The 17389-nt window shown below is 41.7% G+C and overlaps 2 protein-coding genes across 2 annotated transcripts in view; both read right to left on the reverse strand.

Moving 5' to 3' along the window:
• The window catches only part of LOC306710627 (uncharacterized protein), a gene marked incomplete at both ends in the record, with an annotated part of 75422 nt that extends 68642 nt beyond the window's left edge, over window positions 1-6780 (reverse strand). Inside the window, one exon of the mRNA XM_079179269.1 lies at window positions 6666-6780. Coding sequence (XP_079035395.1) covers window positions 6666-6780 — 115 coding nt within the window. The remainder of the gene's footprint in view (window positions 1-6665) is intronic.
• Window positions 6781-11864: 5084 nt separating this feature from the next.
• Window positions 11865-17389, reverse strand: part of cacna1bb (calcium channel, voltage-dependent, N type, alpha 1B subunit, b) — a gene marked incomplete at both ends in the record, with an annotated part of 140032 nt that continues 134507 nt past the window's right edge. Inside the window, 2 exons of the mRNA XM_079178483.1 lie at window positions 11865-12431; window positions 13192-13415. Of these exons, the coding sequence (XP_079034609.1) occupies window positions 11865-12431; window positions 13192-13415 (791 nt within the window). The remainder of the gene's footprint in view (window positions 12432-13191; window positions 13416-17389) is intronic.

Below are 17389 nucleotides of genomic sequence, written 5' to 3' on the forward strand. Positions count from 1 at the left end.
CAATAAATCCCCACCAGAGACTAAAAAACTAAAATACCTGCATAACCAAATCCTGATTAATGGCATATTCTAATGTACTGGGACAGCCAGAAGACTCTTCTACTATGCAGCAGCACACCTTGCTGATGTCACACAGAGGTCCACAAAATGCAGATGGTCAGTAGAACAGTAGGTCTGTACTCTTAGTACTCTTACAGGGATTTTTTATGTGGCAAGAAAAAAAGCTCCTTGACTACGAGGTAAAACAGGAGCCTGTGGCAAGGACAGGAATTAAGTGTGTGTGTGTGTGTGTGTGTGTGTGTGTGTGTGTGTGTGTGTGCGATAGCATGTGTGTCTCACTGGTATGAAACAACATTGCATCACCTGGCATCTATTTTGCGGAACACAAGCGTATTAAGGCAGTTACACCACATGTCACAGCTGCAGCAGTAAAACTGGCCTCCTGGCTCCACCTTGACTCTTTTTTTAATGATGAATAACAATAATATGATAGTTTAAATGTTTCCCACGGGGCAAATGGTTGCCAAATAAAGTCAGGCCCTGCCATTAGAAACCAACGGGCACCCGATGCACGCCTGCCAGGACTGAAGACACTCGTGCCAGATTCATGCCAAGTGCTGTTACTGAAACCTCCGCTCCATTAACTATTGTCCAGAGGCAGTAAGAAAGCGTGGTTTCTACTTTGACAAGACAAGCAGTGCAACGTGACAAAACACACCAAACGGCCAAAACTAATCAATACGATAACAGTTAAGTACCATGGCACCAGGGTGAACCAGAAACAAAAAAGTTTCAAAACATGAACAGAAGGTGAAGAGGTTACAGTGTTGACGTAACGGCAAAGTCCAGGAGACTACTTTATTGCGAGTAGAGTGTGCGGCAGCTCCAGAAGAGCTAATATTTACACCCAAAGTAACCAAAACTTGATAGCTATATGTCATACCATGACTGTTGTTTTCCCTTCAACAGAGTAGTGTCCATTACATGTGCAAAGGGGCTAATGTGCAGTAGTCTTTGAATGGACTGGTTAGCAAGACAACGGATCAATCAGAGTTTAAACAAGAGGCCTAATCACAGCAGACATCTTTACATGTCCTAGCAGGAAGAGCATGTGTTACTTACAACATTAATGATGGCTCTGTTCTATTCAAGGTCCCCTGTCAGCCATTACAGTGAACAAGCATAATTAATACCAGGACCCTGAAGCTGACGGAGCTAGATTGAATTAGGCCATCACAAATGTCAGAATTCCCTGAGATTATTCCTACTGTGCACATTTCAAAATGTCTTTGAAAAAGACCCGATTGTAAGTTCATGGTGTGTAGTTTCATTGTGTTTATTTAAACTATGAAGGGACAGTGAATATTAATTAACATGAGCATGTAAATGTACAGGCTCATTTTCATCTGCAGTACGTGGCATAGTGGAAACATCATACACTAACTTCTGTAATAATCTCTAGATTGATACTTTTTAATGACTATGTTTGAGATAAATCATTTCAGATAATAAAAAGAAATCACAAAGAATTGAAAAACATATTTTACCTGGTGCCATATTACCCTATTTGCTTGTTACACTGATTACAGATACACTATTTAGTCAAAATATAAATCACTATCATCACCATCCATGCTACTTACATGGGAAAATGTTTCAAATCAAATCACCTGTGACACCAGGTGCACATAGTCACCATAAGCCCTCTTTTCAACACCACGAGGCAGGTGTTTAACATTTGCAAGCTACAACAAAAAAAACGTACAAGTGCAGCACAGAGAATGGACACAATAAAGTGCTTCAACACTTGAGTCAAGCGGAACCACTAACCGCATGGCTTGGGACAAAACATCATTAAATTGCCCTTTCCACATACATCTGTGTGCTTGTGTCCGACAGGCTGCAATGTGTCTGCATGCTCTTTGCGGTGACAAAAGAAAAGACACTACAAAGTGGTCACTGAGGTAAGGTTGGTAAATATTTAAAAAAAAACAGAAAAAAAATCATTTTTGTTCATCCTTAACGGCAAACATGTGAGGAACGGAACACCATCAACCTGCTCTATCTGCCATCTGGTTCCAGTTGGCTTGAGAGAAGAGACAGACAACGAAGGAGGTTCTGATCCAACATGTGGTTTGCACCTAGCCCACTCCACCCGCTTTCTGTTCACACAACGCTTACCACAAGCTGTGACCTGCTCCAGTCCACACCCAGAACCAGGCCGATGACCCAGTCTGAGTACGTTAAAAGGGAATGTTACACCGCGCACGCCAAGGCATGTGGGCCTCTGCCTGGTTAAAGCTGGCTAATGGGCCCCAGATCAGGGCTCACCAAGCACTAAGGCCCAAGATCACGTTTCATTGAATGCAGATGCCTGCTTGTGGATCTGGCATTATATTGGCAATGACATCATGAGCTCAACCTGCTGGAAAAGCATGAGAGTGTCAGTAACATGGCTGGTACTGTGTTTCCAATCTGGTCTGAGAGTTTGGTGATGTGGCCTAAGTGCTGCAAATGCACCAAATGAATTTAAATGACGACCATTCCCCATGTAGAGGGATTAGAAAACATAAAAAAACCAAGAGTGTGCCTGCCAGACGTTTGCATTACATTTATTAGTGTTATATCTTAATTTGATTATCACCGTACTTTCTTGACCAACTGCTTGAAATTCAGGTTCAGTTAATGCCTGAATGCAAAAAAGAAAAAAACTGAAAACTTGAATTCTAACCTCGAGGGGTTGCAATGTTCACTTTACAATACAAAAGTGTTGGATGACACAAACAAATATTTAGGCTCATTTTTAGACCTTAACCAGTAGTGGAGCTACACACATTACGTTTGTCCTGAGGAAAGGTCACAAGCTCATTACAATCTCAAGGGTTCATCATCTTGGGAGCACAACTGTACTAAGCAAATGTCAGGTCAGTGTGCACATTAGATGACATATTGTGTGCAAGTGAAACATTTTGGACCAATGTCAATAATGGAACTGGAAAGATCATTTAAAACTTCAGGGTTCATCCTCTTGGGATCACAGAAAGTATTAATGGAAAACCAGTCCGTGTAATTAGTTCATTTTTAAGATGCCTATTCATTGACCTAAATGGTGATGAAGGAGATTTTTTTTATCAGGGCTGCAATCTGCCAGTTATTTACTCCATTGCTTACTTTGTCCAACCAGCAGTCTAAAACCTAAAAAAGAAAGAAAAAATGTTTATATTATTTTTTTTGTATATTTACAGCTTTAGTTAGGATCCCACGTAAATGTAAATGTGAAGAATCCTCTTGGTAATTTGATCCAGATCAAATTTCACTGCGAACTAGCGAGTAGCTTTGGAAATTTCTTCCGTGGGGTTTCAAAGTGCCAGACAGACATCATTTAGGCCTCAACCTTAGCAGGGCAAAACGTTTTTGAAGTTGGATAATCTAAATCATAGTCTGTGAAATGATGCCTTCCCAAATTCCCACTTGAGACACAGTTCAGAGCCGTTCACTGCAACAGTTTCACTCACACTCACACTGGAGGTCGAGAAGGTTAGTCGGCGATTCCCACGTCTGAAGACAGTTAGTGCTGGGGCAGCACTAAGGTGAGTGGATGGGTGATGCTGAGAGCTATGGAGAGACACTCAGACACAGGCACACCTCCTGTAAACCTTACGAAACTCTTCCCAACAGCTGTTCTGCATACTCCGCTCTAAGGATACCCATCTCGTAGGGTCAGAGGTTCCAGTAAGCTATTCCTGACATATGGCAGTGACATGTCACAATATGGCTGACTCAAAGAATGGATACATGGATGGATGGATTGGATATGGCAGACGCCTGATGCAAAATGCAAGGAGCTACAGAGGTATGTCTCCAAAATCCTACACTCATGCACAGTTCACTTTACAGAAATGTATCCACACTAAATTCATGTATTTTTGTACATCGCTCTGTCTATAGGAAGAAAAGTTGGTATATTGATAAAAGCAAAAGGCTGCAAAGTGCAATTAAAACCAACTAAGCAAATATATTATAATGGTCATGAAGCATGTGATTTTAAAGTTACTGTAAGGAACTTTTAACTTGTTAGGAAACCGTCTCAATTGACTCTATGAGACCCTCATAAGTAAATGAGAAGATTGACTATTTCTTTATAGTTATTTTTAATGCTCGTCATCGGTACCACCAGGTCAGTTTCTGCGCAAAATCCCCAGGATCACCAGAAACTCCTTCAGCAGCGACCAGTCCGCCTCAACAGACCCAGAACCGGCTTCACTGCAGCCTCCAACCTGCAGTCGGAAGCTCTGGTGGTAGCAGGAGAGCTAAGTGCCGATTAGCATCGTCTCCTCGAGCATCGAGGAAGATGGATTTATTCACCGAGTCACCTAGAATCGTTTCATCTTCGAGTCAGAATTGGTTGCCAATATGCAAACAAGTTATAGTTAACACCCTGCACTTAACTAACTTGAATTGGTTTCACTTTGTATACCTTCATCAGGTAAGATTCATTTGCCTTTAATGAATCTTAAACTGATGAAGGTTCACCACCCAAAACAGCATCACTAAACAAATAGTAAACGTTTTATCCAAAGCGCTTCACAATTTTGCCTGTCACTCACCTAGAGCTGGGTGATAAATCTGATTTGTGGTTGAGGATGACATTTAAAAATGAAAACCTACCATGCAGAATCCGGCCTTAGCATCGAGAGCACTTTGGGGTTCAGAGTCTGGCCAAAAGGACAGTTTGACACTTCCCTATGATTAGTGGACAAACTGAGCTCCACAGCACCAATTTGCTCTAAACAATCTATAATCAGCTCCCATTGTATCTGCACATGTCACAAATCCCCCCAAATGAGCTCAGTTACATCTGGAACAAGGAGAGATTTGACTAAGGAAAACACAACAGAGTAAACGCATGGAGATTATCCCAGCAGTATTACATAACCATCAGTGCATACAGTGATATCCAGTGAAAGTTTACACAAGGCTTTCACACTCTGCCATCGACAGTAACACAGACAGTGAAAACATTCGACATGCTGGGTTCAATCAACATGCTCACCGGTCTAAGCCAAACTCTCAGCTGGTTCCCTGCTCTCTGACATCCCCTGTTTGGGTCTCCAGTGTGGCTCTGACACACAGATGATAGCGATGAAATGTGATAAAACACAAAGTGGAAAATAAACTACGTGTGATGCTGTTAAATCCAGACATGACATACTCGGGCGCCTGGCGCGGCTCCGATCTGAGATCAATTCCAACAGGTCATGGATTAAACAACTCCAATCCAGCTCAGAAACACAATGTCTGCATCAAAGATCCTCTAATACAACAAAGTAAGTCCAGACACTGAAAACACTGATGAGACAGACAACAGAGCTGGCTGTGGAAAACCATGTTGTGATTAACTAAGTCTGCTTGGCAGCAAGAAAGCATTCCATGTGCTTTAATAAGCGTGGATGAGTTTTTGGCTTCGGTCTCCACATGTGTTTTCTGCAGACATTTTGTGCGCATGATGTATTCAGCAAGTCAAAACATCTCTTTTGGGCAAAGTAAAAGCAAACTTATCAATCAAAGTGTGTGTGTGTTCCTCTGTAGACGTCTACCGGAGATAAAGGATCTCAGATCAAACTGATTTAAAGGGTTTGGCAACTTACGGTGCATACTGAGAGGGAAGACAGCAGCAATATTACAAATGTAAGACCGTTTATGGTCGTTAAATCAGTGTGAGGGCTTGAAATGTATGAGCAGACTTGTTAATGTTAAATTAACACCTGCAGGCTGATAATTAGAATAATATGTTTGCTCTAATAACATTCTTAATTTGTGTGCATTTCTTTTCTCCCTTTGAGAGGCTGTTATAGCAATTTAACAAAGCTATTAAATGCGATTGGCCTGCAGGGAAAAAGTCTTATTGTTTCATTGTGGTCAAAGTTATTCACTCAGTCTCGCACACAGTGGGGGTTGGGTTCACTCTGACATCAGAGAGAGATGAAATGAAAAGAGTTACAGCATCAAAGATGGACTGAGTGAAGCTGCCGAGTATCTGAGAGGCAGTGGAAGAATATCCATCTGGACACAAAGGGCACTGAGCAAGTGATGAATCAACTCCAGCTGAGAAAATGTGACTTAATACACCATGCAGTCCGCTGATGTGACCGGGTGTTAAACAGCCCTCACACATGATGTAGCCCTTGTTATCGGTGCATCAGCAGAGTCACAGTTTACAGAGGATGGAGAGGAAACGTAGGCTACAATGTGACAAAAGCAGAGTGTATCACTCTGTGGGTTCTCTGGAGAACAATAACGCATAACGTTACATTTTACATAATAGTACATGTTGGTAGAAATGGATAAGGATAACGTATAACGGCTCCTGTATATTCACGAATTTCAAAACCCTATATATACATAGATATATATAAATATAAAAGGCACGCGACTACAGGTAACAGACTCTTAGCTTAACCGTCGTGGTGCTAGCTAATTAAGAAGGCAGCAGCTAGTGTAATTAGCCCTGTGTTACCTACATATCTAACATTAGCCGGAGAACCTTTTAACGAGTCGCACGTGGTAAATAAAATGTCGTGAAACAAAGTATAAATATGCTATAGCATGTTTATACTGCACTGGTATCGAATTAAGAGGCTCCACAGGTGTGGCGCCACTCTTACCTGTCTGAAGCATCCCGGAGCCGGACTCGCCTCCAAAATCATCGTCAGGTGCGGCGGAGCTCGTGGTTAAGAGCCCGAGAAGGCAAAGCGTCCATTTAAACAACCCGCAGAACATCTTCCAGGTTTAATCACCTTTTTGTAATTAAGATGCTGCGACATACAAATGAGCGAGCCAAAACGTGTTCTGCATATAAAACTATCTGTAACGAGGCGGCTCTCATTAGTCAAACATGAGGAACATTGCTGAACGGCACTTTGTTTCTTGAACTTATAGTGAGACACAGAGAGCAAGTTCTCATCCTCTTCACCTCTCCTCCTCCTCTTCCTCAGACAGCAGCAGCAGCTTCTCTCCTCCTGACCTGCAGCTGCATCATATCACACAGGCGCCAAACGAGACAACGGAGGCCCCGCCCCTCTCCTGTAATGCGGACCAATTAAAATCCTGCAGGGCCTCCGCCCATTTAGTTCAAAAGCCTTTCCGCAACTTGGCTGCGAATTGGTCAGTTTGAACTTGAAAGACTGATTCATTTCTTTGGTCTCCAAAAGACGTTTGGACCTTTCATCACTGCAGCACGAGACAGATGATGCTGCAGCTAAATGACCAACGGACGGGTCACTATAAAGCTCCGTAAAGCTCACAGAAATATGGCTCATGCTTTCATTCATAATTAATAACATTAATACAATTTTCATTTGATGATATCATCAGGGTTATGATCTCAATATTTGACAAACTCCTCCAGAGTCAATGTAGACATAATACAACTGTTTTCACAACACAAGGAGAGTTATCAGAGTGATCTATTTAACTTTAGTGCATTCCCCTTTAATATCACCTCAATGTTACCTCAGTACATTGTTGGTCTGTCAGTTGAAGGTCAAAGGTAACCAATACTGCATAATTTGTTCCCAAGGAGCAGAAATAACCAGCCAAATTATATCTAAATATATTTACACCATCACATCTTCATGACAAACACAATCATTTTGAGCCATAGAGGAATTGAACTGGATGTAGATTTGGGTTCCTGATTTCATCTGGATCCACACCCAGTTGATTAAATACCTAGACTCTTTAATATCCAATGAGTCACTTACTGAATGTTTACATCATTTTTCTTTGGTAAAAAGCAATGTAAAAACATCCAGCTATTTAACTCGAGAACTTATCTGGCAACACTCAAGTTTAAATGTAGAGCTTTGTGTTTAAGTTCTATATGTGCTCTATTCAAATTCAAAACCCAACTCTAATCACAAAACAATCTTCAGAGATCTACATGTTGCGCTTTCATAATCATACCTCTTTATTCAAGGACTTATATTCATATAAAATCTATGTGTACAGTTGAAATGACTGTGGGAGAGACAGTCAAGTAACAGATCAGGCAGCGAAGGACTCCAGAACCTCTCTTCTGAGAAAGAGCCTTGTTTCCACTTTGGTGGCTCTGTGATAAAATGTTATTCAAGCTCTTTCTTCTTTCTTTCTTTTTTTGTCTTCACGTGAAAAAGATACATTGTGTGTTTAGATAATCAGAAAAATACAACCAAACAAATTGTACAAATTGTGGACTGAATGAAGTCAAACAATGCCTCTTTTTTTTTTTTTTTAGCACATGCACATTTCCATTTCAGAACATGCAAACAGGACATGTCCAGAGGGGGCGGTAATAGTAAAACTGTAGGACTAATACTTAGCAACCTGTTCATGTTGGAGGCCTGAAACTGTTGGATATTTTTGAAAAATCTACCGTAGAGATGGACACAACTCTCTGCTCCAATATGGCGACTTAAAGCAACGTCCATGGACCGAAAGACAACGAGTAATCTGTGACGTCACCTTTACAAAGAACGGAGCCCCGCCTAAAGTTAGGCCTTACTGCTTTGACCCATGAAATAGATTGCACAAATAGAGAACAGGAAGTACAAATTAAAGCACAAGGATATAAACTGACTTGGATGAAATTATATTTGCAAATAATTTATACGTCCATAAACTTGCTTGGAGTCGATACAAAGAGCACCGCGAGATTTAGACACCGAGACTCGAGTCCACATCTCTGACACAAAGTAGATAATCCTTCTATGTGCAACATCTGTATTACTCAACAAGATCCCTTACTCACACTCAAATTCCATCACTCACAATTATGACAAATCCTTTTCAAAAAATATCCGCACTAATGACCTAATTTCATTTAAATCTGTAGGTTTTCTATCAAACAACTGCATTCAACTGTATCATGTGTTTTAAAAGGTCAAGCTTAGTAATATTCTATATTTTTCTTATTTTCAATTTTAAAAAAAACAACCAAACATTAATTACTTTAATTAAAAGTATTATTTGTGTATCTAAAAGCTGAGAAAGGGGCTTGTTCCTGTGTGCTGTAGAGCTCCATTGTTTCTAAAAATTTAAAAAACTAAAAACTATCAAATATATGAAGCCATATATGAAATCAATGAGCCACGCTGTGGGTGACATGTTCCTTACTTTGAACACACACTGTAGTTTATTTGGATCAATCCCACAGACACCGACCTCCTTCCCATAAATGAAGACGGGAGCATCTGATTCCACGGCTGAAAATAGTCCCCAACAAATACACTATTTACCCGTTTAAATAATGTTCGCTAAACCCAGCTGTTTTGGGAAATAACCGAGAATGTTTTAAAAATTAAACTTTGAATTTGTGAGAAGTTTTTAAAGATGTACGTCGTGAGTAGGAACCAGAGTAGGAACATGTGCCGTCATCATGAATATGGCCACCGTGGCGTATTTTGAGTCAATGCACACACGGTATGGTACGCCTTCTGGCTGCCATAAATACTCACGATAGCACCAAATGAGTATCAATCCGCAAGTGAAAATAGTACCCAACAAATTGATTCATGTGTGTTTACCAGTGACAGTGCACATTAATCAACATTTCAGTTTACCCCTCAATGTAAATGTCCCAGAGTTAGCTAGGGAGCTAATTACCATCTGTAGTCCCTGTGCAGGTTATTACAATTTAGTGGCCCAATATTATCACAACCTACTCCTGTTTAAATAACATTTGTTAAAAAATATATATATAATTCCGAAATGTTTTTTGAAATTACTGAGCCTTTCTTAGCAGTAGGAATACCCATTTGTGACTCTTTCTTGAATTTGTAAAGGTCTATTCATGAGGAACCAGTGGGCCACATACAGGGGAGGGAAATATAGTGAAAGACAGATTCACACATTGTTGGCATTGGTCTTTTCATGGGATTTGTTGAAAACAACAAAATTATAAAATATTATGAGGCTTTTCTTTAAGCAGATATGTTATGCCCAGTGGGAAGTGGGGAAAAAGTATTGTCAATAAACCAAAGCAAAATATAGCCTCGTGTCTGAGCTGGACCCAGACACGAGCTCTACATGGTCCTTTAGGCGCATGTAGAGCTCCAGTAGTACCACACACATGTTAGTTCAGCCTTTTGTTATTGACAGAATACACTCACACTAAAGCCACTTTGTCAATCCCATTTATCTGGCTTTCCAAGACAATTTAAAAACCACCAAAAACTATTCAAAAACACAACTTAACCCAAGTCTGGAAAGAACACAGTTTTATGTTTTGGGTGGTTCTATCTGGGTAGGCGTCATGCAGTCAACTTGCCAACTTCAAAAATGCCCTGTGATTCACATATATCAGCTCGGATAGCATTTGTGCCTCAGTGTGTGTTGTCAGTTAACTGTACATCATGAGATACATTTACAATTTACAACTCTTCATACATAAATGTAAAATTTGGTCGCAGCCACACTAAAGCCTGAACCTGGAGATTCCAGAGGGTAAAGCTACAGGGCAGATGAAGTGTCGTCTTGTTGCATAGCCCTATTTTAAGTCAACAGTCTGCGGCAACAACACAACTCTTTATTGTACCTGTGGACACACAAACAGGTAACCTCTCCTACAAACCCTCACACAATACTGCTCTCAGAGGAAACAGTTAAGAAGAAAGGGAACCCATGAAATGTGGGCAAATATGGCAGAGATGAGATATACACTGTATGCTTGAGGAGGCAGAATTTTTGTAGGTTAGAAATAAAAAAAATGGCACTTTTCTGCATTCAGAGACCATTTCTACCAACTGGCTGGCAGTATATTTGAAAGAGAAAGGCAAATGCTTACCACACACCCTTAAGCAAAAGTACAGACACTATTTTTTGACAAGTTCAAGACCCTGGCATGCACTACATTGCTTACTTTGGATCTGTAATTCTCACACACCTACAACAAGATTCAGTACAAAAAGTGTAATTTTTTTTTTTTTTGCATTCTGTCCATTATACCAGATTCAAACTTTGTTCTCTACACTTTTTGTCAGCCGTGTAAATACTTACATCCCCTACTGTGTATTCAAGTCCATCTGACCAGGCTGCATCTTAATACATCTTGGAAAACGAGGCACTTAGTATTCAGCCACATAACGTCAGAAGGGAGTTATCGCGTCCCTATGTGCACTCCAAATATGTACATGTGGTACAATTTACAAAAAACGTGATCATGAAAACTAGGGCTCTAGTTCCATTCTAACCCCTCCTTTTGTTTTATTGTTGTCACATTACTCATAGTGTCCCTTGGTTGTCATGGTGGAAGTTTAAGACGTATTTAAAATAGTTCCCAATAATCTTCTCTGGTCAGAATTTGGGGATTACCCCGAAGTAAAAGCTGATGAAGAAAAGAGAATTTGGTGAAAGCATCAACATGATCAAGTTGAAACTCTTCTCTCACCCATACGGCAACCACAAACAAAATGAAACGTACAAAAATAAAAACAGTGTTGAGAGTAGCCGTATTAACGCCAGGACTGAGGCATTCAGATCAGTCTGAAGCACACACAGTTTCACCCAAAGAACGAGGAGGTTTTGGCTTTTATCTTCTGCTCCATCACTGATTTGAATGGCCAAGGCAAAAATACTTAAGGGTCTTCACAGGTGCTATGATTTTCAGTGCAAGTAAAGGGGGTAGAAAGAGTCATCAGTGTATTTTTTATTCCTTCAAAGTTTGTTGTATAAAAAAGTAGAGTAACACTACAAAGCTGGAATGATTTCGGATCCCCTTTTACAGCACTTTCCACTGGCTTTTTCCTTAATATCTTCCCTTCTATTCCCATCAGCTCCTTGGACCTGACGTGAGCGCTGTGCCACACTGACGAGCTGCCCGTCCTCGGTTAGCACCAGTCCTCTTCCTCCCTCTCCCTGAGACTTCCTGTTCCCCGGCTCCCAGGCCCGGACGCAGAGTTGACCCCGAGGGTGAAGTGGTACCCGTTGGGAACCACCCCCGCCCCCCTCCCCTGCGCGCCGGCCGCTGTGGCGGGAGCAGCGGCGGCTCCGTGTGAAGTCGAGGCCGCGGTGGAGGCGGCGGTTCTGGCGGAGCGTGCCCCTCCGTGGCTGCTCACACTGTCCTGGAAGTCCTCTTCAAGGAGGGCCTGTTGAGAGGCGACCTGCGACTGTCGGTTTAAATTAGGGTCCGAACCGATGCGGGTGACCGGTATCGGGGACTCGTCGGTGCCCCAGTGTAAGCGCTCATGCTCTGAAAGGCCACGGCTGAAGCGAGTCTGGTGCCCCGTCGCAGCGGTGCTGGCACCGGACTGGAGAGGCGAGGAGTTGGCGGTCTTGTAGGTCACGGCGGGACGAGGGGTTAGTGGCGTCTGTGGGAGCTGCCTGCGACCGCGGCCTGGAGTGCTTGAACCAGAGGGGAGCGTTCCAGGGCCAGCTTTGACCACACTGCTACCATGCTGAGGAAACACACAGTAGAGTTATTTTGCTTTAGGGGCCAAGGTAATTCTCCACATACGGTGAGGTTAAAGAGCAACATAAAAAACCCTGAAATTCTAGTTTTTCCCGACCTTAAATATAATGTCACTTTTCACCTTGCTGCAGTGATGCAGAAGTGTACTCCAGGGTGACTCAGCACACCGTGACATCACTGTTGGGTGTGGTTACAGGTGCAACAGAGCACATTTCTGACCACACACAACCACAGCCATCATCACCGTTGTTCCAGAGGTGAAACAAGCTTTTACTCAGACAGGGTGGCGTTAAGTTTACAGTTCCAAATTGTAGCGTTCAGTCTAGTTTAATAATTGCAGCCGTTTTGATGTATAATCTACTACATTTTACAGTTTGGGTTGGTTTTATTCTGTCACAATAAAACAGTGTATAGATAACTTACCGCTGTTTGGCTATAAAAGCTTCTTAGGTAATGTATAGAATCATTCATCGTTCTGCTGCGTTGTCGTAAAATTGGGAGTGCACTGAATATAAAGGGCAACAATTCCTACACTGTTCGCCAAGTATGGATGTGAACACCCAAAAACTAAAGCTGAAATACAGCCCTAAAACCTCATAGTCGCTGTTTCTAATCCAAATCCAATGTGCTGGGGTACAGAGCCAAAAGAATAAAACAGGCGTCACCGCCCAAAATACTGACGGAGCACAGGGTGTTCACGACGAGCTCGCTGTTAATCACTACATACAGCGTGGCAGGTAACTGACCTGCTTGACAAAAACAGCGTCCTGTCCCTCTCCGGGAGACGTGGATCGACTGGGCCCGGCTGACTTGGTGTGACACTGCTCCCTGCTGCCGTAACGATCGCAGGAGTAGTAGCGCTGCTTCTCTCCTGCCGAGGAGTGGTGCCTCCTCTCGTGAGGCCGGCTGCGGTCCCGCTCCCTCGCCCGCTCTCTGGACAGACCTTCGGCTGAAGGGTCGGTGAACGAGTCTGGAGGATGGCAGCATCAGATTAAATGAGAAAGGGCAGGTAGAAAACACAGAGCTGTCACTTGTATCATCTCGTCATCTCTTCTGAATGTGGAGATAAATGAAACATTCAGTCAGCATAGTTTGAGATTAAAGCGTCCCTGTGGAGTTTTTTGAACACTTGTGGCCCTATGGAGCCATGTTTTCACGAATGGGTCTGCATTCTGTTTCAATCACAAGGAACACGATTTCATATTTCTACAACCAGTTACACACTTCTGCATTGATTGACAGTTGGCGGCCATAACAAAGTAAGTGTAGCGATGCTTTCAATTAAAAGCAGAGAAGAAGAAGACGGAAAGTTATTAAACAGATGTAAACAATGCAAGTGCACAATGAAACTCCGCTAGCTTCATTTTTCATTCAATCAAATTAGATTTTTTGAAAAAGTGACAGCATCCAACGTAGATAAATACAAGAACGGTCAGGTTTAGCTTCGTTCAAGAGGGTTCAGTTTGATGCACTCACAACACTTTTACCACAACAATTTAAAGCCACAAAAGTGTGGAATTTCATAATCTGTCAAAGTCATCTGATGCCAGGAGGAATATCTATTCAGAAGTTTTGTTTGTAGTAAAATGACACAATCCCGACAGGTATCGTATATGTTGCTTTCAACTATTGGTCTTAGTGTCCTCCCACTGGGGGTTACCAGAATCAGACATTTTTTACATTTAGCATGCAATATAGACGTCATCAATCTGATTTTAAGAATGTAAAATGGCTAGATAAAGATGCCTTCACCTGGATGAATGCATGAATATGTTATAACTCTGTTATGCTGTTCATTCTGTACGCATGACATCTATTGCACTTCTGTCCATCCTGGGAGAGGGATCCCTCCTCTGTTGCTCTCCCACAGGTCTCTCCCTCTCTTCTCCCCGCTAAAGGGTTTTTTGGGGGAGTTTCTCCTGTTCCGATGCGAGGGTTCCGGGACAAGAGGATGTCGCATGTGTACAGATTGTAAAGCCCTCTGAGGCAAATTTGTAATTTGTGATTTTGGATTGAATTGAATTGAATGAAGTGCAAGTATCTTAACTTATTTGGTCAAACAGACTCCAAACATGTTGGCCTGTAAGTAAATACAGGTTACATGTAAAGGTGCAGAGCATTATTTACATGCTGTACAAATGCAATCAAAGTCAATGGAAGTATACAAACAAATCAAAACAGTTGTAGATCTACAACATGTAAAGAAGACACATCTCTTGAGGTTAAAACATGTGGTCCAAGAGGAGGACTGAAACCCAACTGCTGAGGTGAAAGTGAAGTGACACACCGTGTCTGAATTCAGCCGGCTCATTATCTCGTAGTGAAAGGGAACACTGGCGCTTCTCGTCTCAGACAAATGATTTCTGCAACATAGTGATCCAGTTTTCAGTTCCGCGCTACGGATCATGTTTTTGTACTGTGAGCTATTATTACACAATATTACATTACACCTCTAATTAAAGGCAAATGGCTCATCTTTGTGTGTCTGCGTGTTTCTATCTAGACCACGGGTGTGTGGCATAAAGCAAAGCTCTGTGGTGAAATTACTCTCTGGAATAACTCCAGTTTTCAGATTAAAACCGCGATGACAGGAACACAGAAGCCTATTCATCATGCTGATGTGTCACATCTGCCTCCAGAATGACAAGCTTTGAGGAGTGAAACTCTCCTTGCTGCTTCTCTCAATCCGGTAGATGAAGAGGGGGCTGCTGGATGTTCCGCTATCTCACCAAGAGCTTCTCATAAATCTAGTGCTGGACCTGTCCACTGTGGCCTTTTATCTCAGCAATAAAGCCCAGCTGCTGCCCTCCAGTGTTAACATATAAAAAAACCACCCTGCCACCAGCTCTCAGGCTGTAATCGCTCTAGCAGACGACCCCTGATGGCTAACAAAGCGTGGACATAACCCGCTATACTGCAAAAAAATAATAGAGTGTCCTGGAACCTGGAAATGAGTCAGCATTGTTGCTTTCCGGCTCCCTCGTCTTAAAGTCAATGTTTTGTTTAATGGGTTTTTGGTTAGATGCCAGAAATAAGTCATGGTCCGAGTCAAAAGAAGCTCAATATATTTTAACGTTTTGTTCTACGACATGAGATACTTCAGGTAATACGGGACTTGTAAATTTTGGAGCTCTTACCGGTCTTAAAAAAAGTTGGTTGCTAACAAGTGGCTAAATGAGATTACAGAACCACAGACATTTGACGTTAGCCATTTACTTCTGCGATTGCATTCAGGCTTAAATACCACAAAAGGTGGTGTTCATTTGTGAAGACTATCTTCCTGAACAAAACACTTATTTCTTTTCTTTTGTCAAGGGAACCAGTGCAATGCTATTCCAGGGTTGGCCTACAAAAAAAACCCGGCATCACTGCAGCACTCAATATGATTATGGGCAGCGTGGAAAGGATTATATGAATTACGGATTTCTTGAAATGAAAGGGTTACCGTTACTGCTCAGCTGACTCTGATGTGTCTGAGCATCCTTGAATGTACCAACACGCCTACTTGGCTTGGATGTTATTGCTTTGATGTAACTGCTTTCATGCATATTAGTCTGACAGAACACAGGCGACCTGTAGTGATGGTCTGCTGATCAGATAAATAAGGGGGACGGGGGTTGACCACAATCCTCTTTGCAAGATCTCCAGCTTGTACTGAATGCTGACAAGACAAAATGTGTTCTCAGAAGGTTTTCATCCCAGCAATGCATACACTTTATAGTACTGAAATTTAAATTGTCAAATCTTATAAATACCTGGGAATTTGACGAGACAGGCAAAGTCTCACTTTCAAACGGCATGTGGAGCAAGTGGCACAGAAAGTAAAGATACAAATTGGTTTCTTATATTGGAATGAATCATTTTTGTGCCTTGAGGGCAGAAAAGTAATCAGTCAGTCACCGCGCCTGTGCTTGACTATGAAGATATCCTTTGTTCTCACGCTGCTCACTCTCCCTTTAAACATCTCGTCATTGGGCTTCGTGTTCCATGACAGAATACAATCTATGGTACTCATCACTGTGTACTATATGAACAAGAAGGCTGGTCCTCACTAGCAACAACAGGAGAGCTACATTCCATACATTTCTAGTTACCCCTCGTGTAAATACTGAACTTAGGACGACTGCCTGCTGGATGATTTTAAACTTTTCTCTTTATATTTATTGATGTCTGTGATTGTCTCTGGTGCTGTATGTTTTGTTATGTCTGGCTGTATCTTCTGTACATTATGAACTTGTGTCTGTCTGGTTATGTTTGCTGTATGGATTTGTCCTTTTGTTATGTCTGGCAGTGTTTGTTTCTCTCTCTCTCTCTGCTGTTCTCTGGTCTCTCTCTCGCAAAAGATATTTTGATCTCGATGAGGTTTCAAATTCACTTTTTTGGAGGGGTGCCTCATTTTATTTCCATGAATTTTACAAATAACCCCAAAATTCAGCTTGAGTGCCAAACGTGACCTCATTAATGGCAAACAGCCAATAACTGCTTTTATGATACCAGGAGATTTTCACTTGGAGAGCCAAAATCTCTTTTGCAAGGGAGTCCTGGCCAAGACGTGTGTGTGTTGAAAGTATAACGAATGGAATTGAGATGTACTGTACAATATATACTATGTCTTTTTACTGTATGTGAGAAGTTGGAATAAACAGTGTGGATGTATGTCAAAACAAAGACAAAAGGTTTTTTCTTGATGTGTCACAGCTTGTTTCCATTTAATTTTTCTTTTATGAAGAAAATGTAAATTGAACCCTTTAAAGTTCAATTGTGCAGCTCAAAGGGTGAAGTCTGTAAAGCTGAGTCTACATTTTATAAATGTAACTGTTAAGGCCAGAGGGAACAAAGGCAGCAACTGATAGAAAAAAGGAGAAAAAAATCCCCGGCAAAGGAGATTTTCCTCTGAGAGCTCACAAGTCTTTCTGCTAATCAGATGGAAAGCCTGACATGTAA

Source organism: Pholis gunnellus (assembly GCF_910591455.1).
Source record: "Pholis gunnellus genome assembly, chromosome: 18".
NCBI classification, from domain to species: Eukaryota; Metazoa; Chordata; class Actinopteri; order Perciformes; family Pholidae; genus Pholis; species Pholis gunnellus.